Source organism: Pezoporus wallicus, unplaced genomic scaffold (assembly GCF_028554395.1).
Source record: "Pezoporus wallicus isolate ANWC-B61680 ecotype Strahan unplaced genomic scaffold, APGP_CSIRO_Pwel_v1 contig_6598, whole genome shotgun sequence".
In the NCBI taxonomy this organism is placed as follows: Eukaryota; Metazoa; Chordata; class Aves; order Psittaciformes; family Psittacidae; genus Pezoporus; species Pezoporus wallicus.
The window spans coordinates 907,080-924,396 of record NW_026637213.1 but is presented as its reverse complement, the minus strand read 5'-3'; the positions used below and the strand labels follow the sequence as shown (position 1 = coordinate 924,396).

General features: G+C 45.8%; 1 protein-coding gene across 4 annotated transcripts in view; it reads left to right on the top strand.

Moving 5' to 3' along the window:
* TMEM39A (transmembrane protein 39A) overlaps positions 1-17,317 on the top strand; it is a 48,209-nt gene that overhangs the window by 13,365 nt on the left and 17,527 nt on the right. Inside the window, exon 1 of one of the 4 annotated variants that reach the window (XM_057404148.1) lies at positions 14,336-14,474. The exons of 1 other annotated variant lie outside the window; for it this stretch is intronic. In XM_057404148.1, the coding sequence (XP_057260131.1) occupies positions 14,471-14,474 (4 nt within the window). In that variant the 5' untranslated portion in view covers positions 14,336-14,470. Of the gene's footprint in view, positions 1-14,335; positions 14,475-14,495; positions 14,641-14,691; positions 14,905-17,317 lie in introns of those variants that run through there. 2 more of the 4 variants (XM_057404147.1, XM_057404145.1) reach the window with 2 other exon arrangements.

Sequence of the window (17,317 nt, the reverse complement as noted above, 5' to 3'; positions counted from 1 at the left end):
CCCAGGCACTCTTCTCTGTAAGCACTCAGCCAATACCACCACAGACAGAAGTGTATACTTTAAGCCTAGATTACTGACCAGTTTTTTCACAATATGTAAGTTATTATTACAAGGTTGTCCCTTCCCTGGTGCTTCTCCCACCACTGCCCCACAACACTCCTCTAGCAAACGGGCAGGATGGAAACAACAGAGGTGTCTCTTTGCCATCTTGCCAGTCCAGAGCAATCAGGGCAGCATCAGTGCAATGTTTATTGTGCTGGCTAAGATCTGATCTGGCATGCATCTACCAGGAAGAGCTTTGCTGCCAACCTACCCAAGTCTCCTCCCCTGTATTAACTTGACAAAACACAGTTCCTTCAGTTGCATCCACGTTTGAGGAATTTCTGAGCACACCTCTAGCAGGTAAAGGGTGAGATTTTCTCATGCTTTCAGTCAACATACAGATAATCACAAAGACACAGAAAGGATGAGACCTGAGTACAAACAGGGTACACAGCTAAGAATGATTGTATTAGAGGTGGGGAGAAAAAGGATAGGCACAGCCTCATGACGTGTGTTGATCTCCTGTAACTCAAGCTTGTTTGAGCTCTGTGTGTGATATGTACATTTTGAGCAGGTAGATATTTCAAAGCTTCCCCATTAAGCCTCCTCTATGCCACAAAGGTCTTACTTATTACTAGGATGGCACAAGAGTTTTGGGAAAAATTTCTTGTTTCAGACACCTAGTAGTGCAGAACAAACCTTTAGGACTCCTTTATGTTTCAACTGGTCAGACGCATAAAGTCAGACCACCCTGGCTCTCAACTCTCACTGTCTCCTTTTCTGCTCCAGTGCTCTCTCTGCACTGCAGTGGCTCCCATGCAAACATGGGTTAGCCAGATCAGTAGGCAAGCAGTGAATCTAGCAACCTTCTGTAAGCCTCCATCTAACCTTCCCAACTGAAGACCTGGTACCAGCAGCAAAGGAGTAGCTCAGCTTTCAGTTGAATAGGAACAGTTGTTTTAGAAGAATGATAATATCCATTTCCAGGCAATAAGTGGTAACATTCCACAAGCTGTCTCAAGCCAGACAATTTTAAAGAAGAAGTATACAAGTTCAAAAGAAACAGACCAAGGTGCATTTGTGATTAGAATAACAGCCACTGCCTACTAAAACATTCCAGTTGTGTGGAGAATACAAGCAGACGTGGTAGCTCCACACTCTTTTCTTGCTATTTATGAATTGATAACTGCTTGGTACACAGTGTCAAGGAACAGAAGAATTGGCAGCTCCAACTCCTGAATCACAAACTGAAGAAGATAAAGAATACACAACACACCAGGAAAAAAACTGTCACGGTTTAACCCCAGAGGACAACTAAACACCACACAGCTGCTCGCTCAGCAAGATGGGGCAGAGAACAGGAAGAGGAAAAGTGAGGAAACTCACAGGTTGAGATGATGACAGTTTAATGGGACAGAAAAGGAAGGAAATAATGATAACAGTAATGATAATAATTAGAATATACAAACCAAGCAGTGCAATTGCTCACCACTCACCAACCAATGGCTAGCATCCCAAGCAGGAGCCCTCAGCCAGCTTTCCCATCAGCTTCTCTACTTAGCATGGCATCATATAGTTTGGAGTATCCCTTTGGCCTGCTTGGGTCAGCTGTCCTGGCTGTGTCCCTTCCCAACGCTTTGTACCCCTCCAGCCTTCTCACTGGCAGGGTATGAGAAGCAGAGAAGTCCTTGACTTAATATAAACACTAGCTGAAAACCACCAGTGTGTTACCAACATTATTCTCATACTACATCCAAAACACAGCTCTGTGCCAGCCATGTACGGGAAAGGAAAGTGACTCTATCCCAGCCCAAACAGGATAATAAACTACATATTTATCTTACATATTGTCTCTGTGTTTGTGGGCATCAGGGAAAAAGTGATTGGAACAGATGTAAACGAGGAAAGGCTTAGCAGGCAAACACAGCAAATCCATTTCATACAAAAGGAACATCCTAGCAGAAAAGCACTGAAAGAAGACTCTGCACACACGTGTAACTGACATGCAGGACAGGTTAAGAAAACAGGAGTGTCTCAGTATCAAACCTATCCCTAACAGGGATGCCACTATTGTTCTACCCAACATTACCCCAGATGAGGAGTGGTATTCCCCTGTTCCAACCTGCTTTGGTTTATGATCAAAGAGCTGAACAACTTGCTCCACAGGGAACACACAGGAAAAAAGAAGCAGCCCCTGAGCACTAGTGTGTGTGAAGTCCGTTGTCCATCCAATGTGTGCTGCTGGTTTTCTGGCTGCCACTCTCTCAAATATTAGACAGTGAATATATGGCTTCTTTTAACATTCCCAGACAATTTGCTGAGCAAGCAGAAGACACTTTACCATAGTCATGTTTCACTTATCAAAACAGAGGCTCAACTCTTGGTAAATACTCAGCACCTAAAACTTCACATTAAGATTTCTGAGATTACCAAAGGAAAAGGTTATGTTTTCTCTATTAAGCACATAGAGAGCCTTTGCTGCAAATGGCCCAATATCATTACCAAGCACAGGCCAACTGAGTGGGTGCTGTTTTCACTTTTCTAAGATGTACTGAACTCTGATTTTATACTAGGAAATGCAATCTAAGGTCTCCAGGCCAAGAAACACATTTATGAATGGCCTCTCTTGTTACACAACTACAGCTGAGCCATTGACCTCACTGTAAAGGACACAGCACTGTCAGACTCGGTGCAAAGAGATGGATCAAGGCATACCGCAAACAGAACTGGCACAGCCTGGAACCCCCTGACTACTTACCATGGCAATACTTTTTAAAGAAATTAAGCACATTTTAAAACACCTTCCCCCCAAAGTCAGTGGAATAGCCTGAAAAAGCACACAGTAAAACAGGTTTGTGTGAACACAGGAATCTCATGTGGATGGAAAGCTAGACAGGGGAAGTTCAGGTTAGATGAGGAAAAAGTTCTTTACTGTGAGAGTGATGAGGCACTGGAACAGGTTGCCCAGAGAAGTTGTGAATGCTCCATTCCTGCCAGTGCTCAAGGCCAGGCTGGACGGAGCCTTGGGCAACATGGTTTAAGCGTGAGATGTCCCTACCATGGCAGGGGTGCTGGAACTGCATGACCTTAAGGTCCTTTCCAACCCAAACCATTCTGTGATTCAACTCTGCAATACCCTACCTTTTTCTGGCAGCTGTCCCCTTGCTGGAGTGGCACGTGTCAGTATGGATGCCACATGTCAGAGACCTTGCCACTGCACAAAAAAACCTCAATGCATTTCTGGCCAAATCCCTCCCTCACCTCTGTCCTGCACAAAAAAAAAGCTAACATCTGAGAAACACACTGTATTACAACAGTGTAGATTCTTACTTCACCTTTAAGTACTTCACACTATGCTTTTTAAACCAAAGTGGTAACCACAGACAGCTAAAGCAATAAAGGAAGAAGCTGATGTAAAAAGTACTGTGGCTACTTAACACATTTATGAATTTCATTTTACAAATACCTATGACTAAAGCTGTGAAAAAAAAAGAAAACATAAGATGTACATGTATTATGAAAGCATAGCTAAGAACAGAATCCCATTCTTGGTTTTTCATGAACGTACTTCAGCATGAGAACTGCCAAGAAATTCCTGCTGAAGCTTCCTTTGGCATGAACAGATTTTACTTTATGATTATTTCTTGTAGTCTTATCTCAGTAAGGGTTGCAAACCATCGGTGCCTACTGCAAAGACAAGTATCAAGAAGCTGTGTAGATGACATGACTTTGTGAAGCTATTAAATGCACAGGGCGTTTTCCATCTTAAGAGACAATTTACACCTATGCTGATTTTCAAACAATCTGCATATAGATTTTTATGCAGGAGAAAGTTTTCAAGCATACATTTTAAGCCCTCTAACTCACATCCTTTGGAAGCATTATGTCCTAGAACAGCATCTGAGAGAATTCAGAACTGCTCCAACACTTCCACTTCAAGCTTACACCAAACAATTGTAATCAGTGTCTTGTGGAAGTAGTTCTAAAAGCATACCCCTGAGAATCAGGATACTATTAAACTTTTTGGACAAGCAGCTCATCAAGATTCCAGGCAGAAGGAGACAGTGCATCACTCATCCTCACACTCAGTTACTAACCTCTTTTCCTCATCTCACCAGATCTTGTCTGGAGAACTAAAAGGTGAGATGTGATGTGGACTCCTCCTGTCCTACACCCTTGGGGTTAAAGAGCTCCCATCCCTCTACAACCTTCCTCCTCCTCACCCAAACAGCAGCAGGCTCTACCTCTCTCCAGGAACAAAACAGAAGATCAAGGGGATGATACTTAACTCAGAAGCAGAGTAGGGGAAAGCAGCTCCTTTCCCTTCACTTCTCATCCCTGTGCAGGTATTACCCCTCCCTATCTCATCTGTGCATAAAATCAGCTTCAAGAGTACAGAAGCCAACTACAGGACTGAGAGAGACGTAAGATCAGTGATGCAGATGCCCCACTAACACTGGATACAAAACTTATACTATTATATATAATTGTGAACATTTAGAATCATTGTGATATCAGTTTAAAAGGATTACCTGAAGTATAATATGCGATATCTCCATGCCATAAGTCACTGCCTGACAAAAAAAGTATTACCCAGTTGTTGCTCTCGGCAGCAGTACTGCTTTAAGGACAACAAGATGACACAAAACAGGCTGTAAAGCATGTTACTTGTACATATGCAACAGGAGGAAAAAACAAAAACTGAGACAGAATGCTTATAAAACTCCCTAAATATGTCAAAAACTATAAAGAAAAAAGGCATGGAAGCTCCCTCCCATTGTTTTACAGTATTTTAAAGGTCACAGTTATGCACAGCACAAAACCCACAACCTCTCAAGTATAAAAATGTCTTTTTATGTCTTTATTTTAAGTCACACAGCTCTGTTGCACACCTGTGGGCTGACTTCTGGACTATGTATTTGCCTAAACAAATTTTTGCATCAGAAACTGAATTTTTGCATCAGAACAGGCAGTCATTCCAGCAGGCTTCAGAATCTGCAAGCATACCTTCAACCCAGCAAAACCCAACTTTCCCTAACCCATTCCTGCAAATTAAATTTAGGATCATAGAACAAAATACAGAAATCAAGCATCCCTCAACTTCTATTTTTAACTATGTATTACTTAAAAGAATGTGGCAACTTAAACTGCAGAAAAAAGAAAAACCCTTCCAAAGCTGAAGGAACAAGTAAAGTATTTGTGAAAATGAAATACAGCTGTTGGCAAAATGAGAAGGAAATACCCCAGAACATCAAACCCAAGATCAAACATCCTTAAAGAAAGTGCTTCTCAAGAAAGCTCACTGCCAGTAACATTATCTTGGATGAAAAGTGATCTACTTCAGTGTTAAAGAAGCATTATGCAAGTTGAACAGCAACAGAGAATAATATAAAACCCCAAAGGTGTGGTTTTCAGTGTTCTAAATTTAATCAGAATGTTTGTAACTAACAATGGAAGATTTATAGAATCATCACCCGTTACCGAGAAAAACTAAATCTTTGAAGAGCATGTCACATAACCATCAACCTTACTGATAAAAAGTGCAAATATTTAAAGGCTATCAGCAGATACTAGAGTTTTGCCTTTGTTTAGTTTTTTTCATGTTAGCCATGTCAATGACATCAAACTTTCACTCTCCTATTTTCTCATCCCCTCTGTTGAAAACTGAGCTCTACTAAACTGATTCAGGTGTCCCTTGGGAACTTGGCTGCTCATAAGCTTTAGTTATAATGAAAAGAACATCACATTACATCCATCCTCCTGCTTTATAATCTCTAAGCCCAATACAGTAAGGCCACACCTTGAATACCAGGTTCAGTTCTGGGCTCCTCACTACAAGACAGGCACTGAGGTGCTGGAGTGGGTAGAAGAGAGAAGGCAACGGAGCTGGTGTAGGGTCTGGAGCACAAGTGTGATGAGGAATGGCTGAGGGACCTGATGGGTTTAGTCTGGAGAACAGAAAGCTCGGGGGGACCTTATCGCTCTCTACAGTTACCTGACAGGAGGATGGAGTGAGGTGGGGTCAGTCTCTTCTCCCAAGGAACAAGTGACAGGACAAGAGGAAATGGCCTCAAGCTGCACCAGGGCAGGTTTAGGCTGGAGATGACGAAAAATTCCTTCCCCAAAGGGCGCTCAGGCATTGGAACAGGCTGCCCTGGGCAGTGCTGCAGTCACCATCCCTGGAAGCATTCACACACCGTGTAGACGAGGCTCTTGGTGCCACAGGTTAGTGGTGGCCCTGGCAGTGCTGGGGAACGGTTTAGCACTGGATAAGTTTAAAGCTCTTTTCCAACCAAGCATTATCCTACAATTCTATGATTCTACTTCCACCTAACATACAATTTTCAGATATGCAATTGCTCCTCATCATACCAGTGACACTACAACAACATTAAGCACCAGCAGACTTACCTTCAAGAACACATCCCCGGGTGCCGCCTCTGATGTTCGCGAGCGATCCCCACTGAGGAATTCCCTGTACGCTCCCTCAGATGCGCCGCGGGAGCCGACCCAATGTCTCCTCCACGTAGCAAATGCAAACCCCCCTCCGCTCTTTAAACCGGAACCCGACCGGAAACCGGTTATCCCACCACACACATCCACCTCCTCACCCTTCCCTCCGCGGCTGGCCCTGGTCCCACCGCACCCCGCCTTTAGGAGCATCTCCCCCTCACCTTATTAACCACGTCTCGTACTCAGAGGCCCCCTGCGCGACCGGCTCCCGGGACAGCGCTGACGGACACCTCAGCCCGCTCCCAGCGCGACCCCGCGCAGGCGCCGAAGGCTGAGGGGAGGGGAGAAGATGAGGGCGGAATTGAAGGGAAGAACTGAGAGGAAGAATGGAGGAGAGGCGTCGGGTGGTTCTTTCGCGGAGGGAGCGGGAAAGGGATAATGTGCTGCAGGCGGCCCTTACTCACCGGTCTCTGAAATACGAACTCACTCCTCTAAACGAGATAACGAGGTTTTATTGAGGGACAAAGTCAGTAAAGCAAAAGCAACAGCGCTGGGCGCATGCCTGGAGCCAGAGGCGCCACTGATTAGTATTTGTTACAGGTTTATAGACTTATACATATTCATAATTCCCGCGTATAGGCGGGGAATATTCTAACTAGTTCCAGGAACTTATTTATGTGGTTATGACAGGTCTCACTTCGCACCCTGGCTGCACCGCTGTGACCCCCCCCCTCCCCTCAACACCGCCTCCGATCACAGAGCGCGGGGATAGAGCGGCCGCCTGCCGCCACAAAGACCCCGCTGGAGGGGCTAGAGCGGCCCTTGATGCGGTTATGGTTGCTGCTCGGCGGGGTTGTGAGTAGCGGGCAGCGCGGGCCTTATCCGCTTGTTTGCTTTAGGGTTGCAGAGCAAACGCTGGAGGCACAGCGTTATCAGCACAGTTCAGATAGTGCCCGCCGCTCAGCCCGCCCGAGGTGTGCGTGGCTGGGTGCCAGATCCCTTCCAGGTCTTGAAGGAATGTCAGGGTTTGGAGCTTTGGGGTGGGGGGTTGAAGCTGGAAGGGAGTTTTGAGGGCCATGGGTAGCGCGGCTTTTGGTCGTGCTCACCAAAACTTGGGAGGTTTGCTTCCTCTCGAGATTTATCTGTTCTGTTTGGCACTTCTCTGCAGTGAAATTCGAGGGAGCTCACCCAGGAGTTCTTCGGTCTCGGGAATGAGGGCTTAAGATGCCTGTTTCAAAAACCTGGTTGCTCAGGAAAGAGAAAGGTGTTCGCCTTCGTGAAGTAGAATCACAGCAGGGCTTTTTGTGTCGAGCCCTAACAGAGCGCAGGCAGAACTTCAAAGATACATGCTAGGTGTGGGGAGGAAATTCTTTACACTGTAATAAAACACTGGCACAGGTTGCCCAGAGTGGTGGTGGATGCCCCATCCCTGGAGACATTCCAGGCCAGGCTGATGTGGTGTTGGGCGCTTGATCTAGTTGGAGATACCCCTGCTCATTGCAGGAAGTTGAACTAGATGAGCTTTGAATGTCCCTCCCAGCCTGAACATCAGTATTTTTCTTACTATATGAAAAAAGCCTCAAAAGTATTTTCACCTGCAGCACTGTATGGATTAACCAAAGTTTGTATGGCTAGAATGTAATGTTTGCTGTTTCTGTATCAAAACTTCCCAGCCTGACTGCCCCTACCAGCCAAAATTATTCTATATACCAGCCAAATAAAATTATTTGGCCAAAATATTGAAGCCATTTCACTGACAATGGAAAAAAAAAGCAAAAGGGGAGCAGTAGGGATGATCACAAACTGCCCTGCTGAGTGTGCCTGGCTCTAGGGTAAGCCTGCATGTGCCTATCAGGGGCTGGAACAAACCAGCCCCAGACCTCCGTAAGGCTGCATTCAAGTCTGTCAAGCACTAAAAACTCTTCAATAAAAAGGCAAAATTCAGCAGCTTTTGTGGTGAGAACTTCTGCTAGAAGCATCAGAGAGGAGAAAATCTCTGTTTAGAAGTGTAAAAAATTAAATGAAGCAAACTGTGGCAAATATTTTTGCAAGAAAAAATAAAAAACGCTCCACTGAAACTGTCAGAAAGGGTTCACTGGGAGGGTGCTCAGGCATTGGAACAGACTGCCCTGGGCAGTGCTGGAGTCACCATCCCTGGAAGTGTTCACACACCGTGTAGACGAGGCCCTCAGTGACATGGGTTAGTGATGGTCTTGGCAGTGCTGGGGAGCGGTTGGACTTGATGGTCTTAAAGGTCTTTTCCAACTGTGTTTATTCTATGATTCTATGAAATTAGATCTGAGAAGGAACAACAGTGTTAAATTTCTTCTTGCTTGTAAATAGCAAAGGAAGTTGATAATCCAAAATTAAATATACATGAGTAGTTGTCCAGTAAAAACTGCACAAGTGACCCCATTTCTAATGGCATCATATACACCTATTGATAGTTTTAGTTGTCTTTTAGAATCCAGATGGTAGTTGATGATTGCAATCAAATCTGCCAAAGCAGCATCGCTCTCAAAGATAGTAAGTGTCTGTTAGTACTGTGAGAATCAGAGCTGTAGATGCAGCAAGCACTGCTGAGAGGGTGACAGAGAGCATTAGTCATTATGTGACCCAGTGGGAATGTATCAGCATTCTCCAGCTTGTCAGGCCACACGCATGCTGCAGATTTAATCAGTGTGTATTTTGTGTCCCAACACAGGCAGCAGATCACATTGTTCCTCATCTCACAGGCCAGCAGCGAGAGGTAAGTGAATGATAGGACCTGGAGCTACTGTGGTGGGGGTCTCATGGGTTAGGGAAGGGCAGAGAGGAGATGGCCAATGATACCTGTGAAGATGCTGGAAGTGAGTTGGGATCTGCAAGTGTGGACTCAGAGCATCAGGAATACTGTGTTACATGGGTATGAAGGATGTGCAGGAAACTTGGGATACTGCAGTCAAAGCATCATGGGGGATGTGGGAAACAAATAGGGAAACAGACAACAACTAATTCTGTTTACGGCCCACAGAAAGCTGTGTTAAATTATATCAATTCTTCTATGGCTACACTATTATAAAAGTTCCTCTGTGTGTTTCCCCTACAAGTGTCTTTATCTATCAGTTTCAACATTTGTCAGGTTTCTTTAATCAGGTTTCTTTCTGCTGGACTAAATCCTATGCTTGTTCCAAAAAATAAAACCCTCTGTGTGTATCTCATGGGAGCAGAATCTGTACTGAGAAGCATCCTGAGTCTGAGGTGTCCTTCAGCAATCTATCTTTAATCTTTTATGAAGCAAAACCTTACCTTTTCACCTACCTCAGAAATGCAGGTTGTCCTAGGTGACATCTTTAGCTGTTGATTTTAATCTCATTTGTAAAATCCTAGAGTGGCTTGGGCTGGAAAGGACCTTAAAGCTCATCCTGTTCCAGCCCCCTGCCATGGGCAGGGACACCTTCCACTAGACCAGGTTGCTCCAAGCCCTGTCCAACCTGGCCTTGAACACTGTCAGGGCTGTGGCAGCCACAGCTTCCCTGGGCAGCCTGTGCCAGGGCCTCACAGGGAGGAGAAGAACCAAACTTAAGCTGCCCAGAATATTTGCCACATGTAAATGTAGTACAAGCTATTTTCACCCACATACCCCCAAAAAATATCCCAGTGACTCAAAGTTTTCAAAGTATAAATAATGTGTTTGAAATCTTTGAAAAAAATAAAATCCTTATTGTGGAAATAATACCAATAAATAATTAGCTGTAAATTTAGCAGCAGGTATGTCAGTGGAATGCCACATCTCCGGTTTGGGGAGAGAGACAGAGTACATGGCATGTTGATTAACATTGTTGTGCTGAGATGATGAACGAACCTCTTTTTGTCTTGTCTAGGAAGAGACAGTGATACCAGACAGAAAGCCTGGTGCCTCTTTGGTTTCCTTAGCACAGCATTAACAGGTTTCCTCAAAAGTGAAATCCATAGCAGCAGGGTCTTAGTGCTACTAAAAACAATCCTCAATGTACTTTATCTCAGTACAGTGTTACAGAAGCAGTGGAATTTCTGAGCAGACAGAGTCAGAAGATTTAACATTATCTAGGTGTTCCTGCTCCGGCAGGGGGATTGGACTAGATGATCTTTCGAGGTCCCTTCCAATCTCTAACATACTGTGATACTGTGTGTGATGGGTCACTAGGGTCTGTTTCTGTTAGCGTTGCTGTTTGTGGAGCAGGAGTAGGTTTTAAAAGGTTTTAAAGTCCTGCAGGTTAGTTTCCTATTCACAGAGACATCAGTGATCTGAAGGAAAATTGTAGATGTCTAGAGCACTGTTTTCTTGGATACAGATCCAAAGTCCACATTGGATGCTCTTCCTGGCAGCAAGTGTGAAAGCAACCTTTCTTCTTCATCTTTGTTCTTCAATCTCACAGTTTAAACACAGGCCTCTTACCTGATAAAACTCTCAGATAAAAGCTATTTGCCTAATGCAATGCGGCCTTGAAAGGTGAACAAGATCGGTGGCCCTGTCTTGCATGCAGAGGTGATGCAGAGGAACCTTTGGAAGGGGCATTGGACTTCCCAGGCAGTGTTTTGTGCACAAAGACCAACTGATGTGGCCATAAGAGGAAGTTCTGCCTTAAACAGAGAAGACATGAGTGACTCACAATCCCTGTGACACTAGTGTATATTCTGCAGAAGTGTTAGTATTGCTGTGTTAAATCCAGAGTTCTGTGTTCCTGGTTTTGTTGTGTCTTTCTCACCTACACTCTGTTTTAAACCTTGGAACCCAATCCTTGGACACACTAACTAACCGTTCTGCGGCAGAGAATAACTTCCGTGGTAGTATATTCTGGTGGTGATGGCTCGCTGTCACAGTTGCACAACTCAGCGAAACAGAGCTTACTTTAACATGGGGCAGGTGCCAATAACAGTGTGATGTCAGTAGAAAGGAGCTTAAAGTGGACTTCAAAAGTAGTCCTAGCAACTGGTGGATGTTCAAGCAATTGGTTTATGCTGAATTTCATGTCACTGCAGCTACACTGTGGTGGTAACCCAGCTTGTATAGATAGGTTGTACACAAGACCAAAGTTGTATCTTTGTGTTGTAGAGTTAAGGCTTTGACTCCAAATTAAGCATCAGCTGTATCCCAGGGTAAATTTACAGGGCTGGTCAGGGTCACAGCCATCGATGTCCCACAGACTGTGGAGCAATAGCCCTGGAGTAAAAGGATAGAGGGGATGTTTGATAAAAAGAGAAAGGAAGGAATTAAATTGATAAGAATGGAAAGGGATTTGAAACAGAAAGGAGAGTGAGCAGCAAGGAAAAGGGGTTAGGTCTTCTAGGGAACAGTGGGGAACAGACACGAAGCATGGCAGAAGTGAGAACCAGATGAAAAGGGTGTTAACCTGAAGTACTAGAAAGGAACTGAAAGCTAGAAGAAAACAGGAACAGAGACAAACACCAAATCAAGTATGTTGCTGGCTGAGAGTGCAAGAAGTTGTATAGCATTAGTGTTTGCCATGTGCTGTCTGGTGGTGTAGTAACTCAGTATGTATACTCTATCAAAGTCCCCATAGCAGTTACACACACTGAATGAGAGAGGAGGGGTCTTTTCGAACATGGATCTTTTCGAACATACCTCCCTGGGCTTCTCATGGCTGTAATCCAGTGTTTTGCATGGTGAATTCCCATGCCAATTTCCCAAAATGCAAAAGGGATGGTCTCATCTTTTACATTCTGCCTGATCTGCTGCTTGTTCCTCAGTCCAAGTTTCATTAGCTCAGTCTGGATTACAGTTTCCATGCAACTATGAGGAGACCAAGGACCCAAATGTTTACAGAGCTCTTTAAGGAATTCAGTGATAAAAATACCACGTGTCATGGGTTGGACACAACGGCCTTGGCAGATAAATGTAAGGTATTTCTGAAACAGCGTTATCAAAGATAGAATAAATTGTCACATCCTGTTTGCATGTGAGAATGCGAAAGGAAAAGATGAGGCACCCATCTCCATATCATTTCATTGAATTCTACTGGTGTTCAGATTTACAGCCAAAAAGGAATCTCATCCCTGTTGAATTAGCACAAACCTGTCTCCTGCCTTACTGTGCCCTGTTGCACAGCTCCATCAGCTAAGATATACTGGGCATGTTTTACACAAAGAGCAGCTTTCTCTTGGGGCAGGGGCCTCAGGCCTTGGAGACACCTGGTCTGAGGTTAAGAACAATATCTCTTTTCCAAAATTTCACAGTTTAGTTTGGTTTTTTTTTCCAGCTGCTCTGGGACAGTGGAATGCTTTGGCAGGTTTCCTGGTAGAACGTGCGTATTACTGAAGTGCAAATGCAGGTCTGTGGCCACAGTTGGCTGGTCCAGCTGGGGTGTGCCTGGTCATTTCTGCAGCTGTAGGGAGAAGGGTGAGCAAAGCTGAGGTGTGAGGGCAGTGAGGTAGGCACATGGGTCTGTTTGGAGTGTGGCAGCTGTTTTCACATTCATAGATGTGAAAATGATCAGAAGATGCTGCTGTGGCTGAAGGAAGGAAAGTGAATGCATGAGGCACATGTATTCCCTGCAGGCAAGAAATGAGGAGATAGAATTCTGTATCAGAAACAAGCCCAACCGCGCTGATAAAACAATGAGACTGTACCAGAGCCCCTTCCAGACCATTTTAAAAGTTAGAATAGTGGAAAAGTTTGGTTAAGCCAACTCTACCCTGTTCATTATAGTCTGTTGCTCATACATAAGATAATTTCTTTCCTCCAGTGTTTCCAGAGCCTGTCTCGTTGTGACTGCGAGAGCTCATCATTCAAAGAGGTGTCTCTCCACCCGTGCCGCTCCCCAGCTCTGGGCTGGCACCTGCTGAAAGCCCCTCAGGAAAGCCTTGGGTCGGTTTCGTACCACCTTTGGCTATCTGCTGCCGCTTGGTGACCGTTGCAGGTACTGCCCCGTGTCCCTTCCCCGCTGCCGGGTCTGCGCTGGGTCTGTCTCTCGGTGTCCGCAGCACCCGTGTGTGGCTTCTCACACAGCCGAGTGGCCCAGGTCTTCTCCAGTGAGGCGCCTGTCTCGCACCTCAGCTTAGGGTGGCAATGGCAGCGGGACTTTTCAGCTGCTGATGTTCAGTCATAGATTTGCTGACTGTAATGAAGCACTTAATTATGATTTAGTGTTGAAGGCCAGGCTGGACCGGGCTTTGAGCAGCCTGGTCTAGTGTGAGGTGTATCTGCCCGTGGCAGAAGGGTTGGAACTGGATGAGCTTTAAGGCCGCTTCCAACCAAAACCAGTCTGTGATTTCATGATGCAAAGCACAGAGCTTTCTGGGTTGATTAGCCTTGTTCAACCCGGAGAAGAGAAAGCTCTGGGAAGACGTTATAGGAGCTCTCAGTGCTTAAATGGGCCTGCATGAAATCTGGAGAGGGACTTTTTACAAGGGCATGTAGTGATAGGACAAAGGGGAATGGCTTTAACCTGACAGAGGGGAGATTGAGATGAGATCTGAGGCAGAAGTTCTTCCCTGTGAGGGTGCTGAGGCGCTGGCACAGGGTGCCCAGAGAAGCTGTGGCTGCCCCATCCCTGGCAGTGTTCAAGGCCAAGAGCAACCTGGTCTAGTGGAAGGTGTCCTTCGGAACTGGATGAGCTTTAAAGTCCCTTCCAACCCAAACCAGTCCGTAATTATTACTTGCGATTCTAAAGCACCGAAATGTACCTGGTGCAACATTAAGCACATAAAGGCACAGAGCACCTCCTCGGCGGCAGCCCTGCTGCCACCACCAAGATGGCGGCTCGGTGTGGCCGCCCCGCCCCTCCCCTCAGCGCCCTTCCCTCCCTGGGCCGTCCTCGGCCGGCGATCGCCGCGGTGTGTGCTGCCGCCGCCGCCTGTCGCCCTGTGATGAGAGCATCAGCCCTCACTGCCACGTCTCCCGGGCAGCTGCGGTGGCGGCGGGCTGCGGGGCTCGCCGCCGGGACGGGACCCCGCTGCCGGCTGATGTCCGAGCCGCGCCGCCGCTCCCGCTTGGATGTGTGAGTACCGGCGGGACGGAACCCTGCCCCGGCCGTGAGGTGCGGGACGGTGCGGTGCGGCGCCGGGCGGCCGAGCCCGCGGGCTGCCCCCTGCCTGAAACTTGGGGTGTATGTGAGTGGGCGCCCGTTGTGGTGGGGAGGCTCTTGGCTTTGTTTCGTCCTGCTGGTGAGTTACGGCACTTGGTGCCGGGCTGCTTGTTTTAGACGTTTCCTGCTGGGTTAAACCAAGAGGTCCGGGCACGTTGTGAGGGGCGGTTGAGGATTAGGGGCGAGGAAGTTGGTCTGGGGTCATGGGTAGGTTTGCTTTGGGCTGCTAAAACGCTGTCGCTGTGTAATCGGTCCTACAGAGGTAAGAGAGGGCACCGTCCTGTGGAACATGGAGAAGTGAGCCAGTCCTCACTAAGCCCAGGCAAATCTAACTCGCCATAAGGTACCGTTTCCAGAATGGGTGTGGGTAGACATCTCTGTCGCTGTTCTTTTTTGTGCCACTAAGAAAACAGTATCGGTCGTCCTCCCTTATGTAGGACAGCAGTTAGGAGAGTGATTTTCCTTGTGCCATGAGGTAGCTCCTTTGCTACTCCAGCATAATTTTAACGTGTGAGACTGTAGCAGGAACAGAGGCAGCCTTGTCTGCGATTTATGATCGCTCTCATCCATGCTTCTTCGTTGTGAATAACGGGCCCCTCGTATCACTGGCAGCTGCTACTGCTGTAAGTGAAGGAATGAGATGTCTGTATCACAAAGTGGTGAGTCGTAAAGGTTTTGGAGATGAGGCATCCCTTCTGTAACCAGCTGAGGTCTGCTAACTCGCTGTGATCACAAGAGATTTATTTGGGAGAGGGGTATGGTAATACAGGGAAGGGACTAGAATGGCTCAGCTCCAGTTCCACAGGATGCTGGGAGCAGAGAGGACACCAGCCCTTTAACCTGCAGCCTGCTCCTTTGCTTGCTGCCTGGCATTCCTGCTGTTGGAGTGGCTTTGTTTCCCATGCTCTTTTTCCTTCCAGCCTCCTCTGGAGCATCAGCTCCTTCAGCTGAGGCACTTGGTAGTGTAATGGGATGATGCTCTGCTGGTAGATCCTCAGCCCGCTGGCACCAAAGCATTAGCCAGGCAATGATGAGCTCTCTGGGAGTTGTGCAGAAACTTCACTCGCTCCTTGTTGTCCCTTACTGGACTGGAAGTTCTTCAGTTCTCCTTGCTGCTATTCCTGCAACCTTCTTTGGCTCAGGTTTTGCAGTGTAAACCAGCATGTAGGGTAAGAATGCTGTGCAGTCTGGTATATTCGGACAACAGAGGAGCACAGGTAATATCACTGACACAGTTAACTGTGTCCAACGCGATGCATGCTCCTAATCTCCAGACCGCAGAACATCAGCATGCCTCCTGTACAGCTCATTCCTGGCTCTCTCTTTGCAGACCCAGTGGCTTGCAGTATTTGAGACCTGATTTTCAGAAGGTCTGAGTATCCACACTCTTACTGCCTCAACCTGGGCATTCAAAATTACTGATAATTTTGAAAAGACAGCCTTTTATTTTTTATACTTTTCATTTTTACAGTCTTTCTGGCTGTAAAATAGGAATAAACCATTCTGCTTCCTGCTTTGGTAGAGTTTGTTTCTATTCTGCTTGCAAGGAGATAAATTCTTTTCAAAACTTCTTTCAATGTGCAGGCTAGCACCTTACTGAAGTACTCTCATTACAGAGACACAAATGTCATCCTGTAGTAGCTAAGGAAACAAAGCTATTTTCATCTTAGTGACCCGCCTATGTTAGCTGATGTAACATAGCCAATATACTGTTATGTATTACTCAAAAGCAGACAGATCTAATCACTCTTTTGTCTATGCTTTCTTCGGGCACTGCTTTTTGGTCTGCAATTTTAGAGAGAGAGTTGAATTGTGTAGGTATTATTTGAGGGGGAAAACCCCACCCCTTTCTGCTGGTTTTGGAATTGAGCAGCACTGAATACAAGTCTTTCTCTGAAAGTGTCTGTATTGCAAATTGACTTGTGCAACTCATGTCTGGATATTGTAAAACAACTAACCTTGTTTTTCTTCTGCAGGCATCAAACCTGGATGTTTGAGAATACAGCAAGAGCATGTATGCTAGAAATGTTTGTTAAGGTGGCTTCCACTTTTCTGTGAGTGTTCAGTTCAGAAGTGAATCTGGCCCCTCAGTGCAACTCTGGAGTTACAGCTCCTAAAGATGAATATGGTGCACAGCAAATAGATAGTACTGATTCGGAGACCATGCTACTCCTCACTCTTGGTGCCTTCCCTGTGCCTCAGTATCATGAAATCCGGGGAAAAAAGGTTTTCTTCTGGCAGTAACAAGCATGTGGTTCAGTTCTAGTTCACAGATGTGAAACTCTTAAGTTGCAGAGGTTGAATTCACACTCTAGATTTAAAGTACAGATATTTTGTCAGTACAGAGATGTGTGTGTTTTTTAGCACTGGTGAAAATCAGTTGGAGATTTGTCTTAATTTTTTATTATTTAGAACATTTGGTCTTAAAAATATTACCAATTTCCAGCCAGTCTTTTCCATTGTGAAATTTTGTGTTCTGGCATGTTTATGGACTGAGAAATCCAGAAGAGGGTTGAAAAATTTGGCTTGCAGAACCTACTTAAATGCCTGGCATCTTTAGACTTTAGTATTACTTGATCTGTCAATTGTACAGTATGACATTCTGTTAGACATGTTGTCCTTTTTTGAGGCCCTTTTTTTTTTCTCCTTGCACTGCTGTTCAGTTGGAGAACTCACAGTTTGACAGTACTGTGCTACACAGGAAGCCATAAGGAAGATCTGAAATTACGACAGTCAGCCTTCCTCTTCTTTCTGTG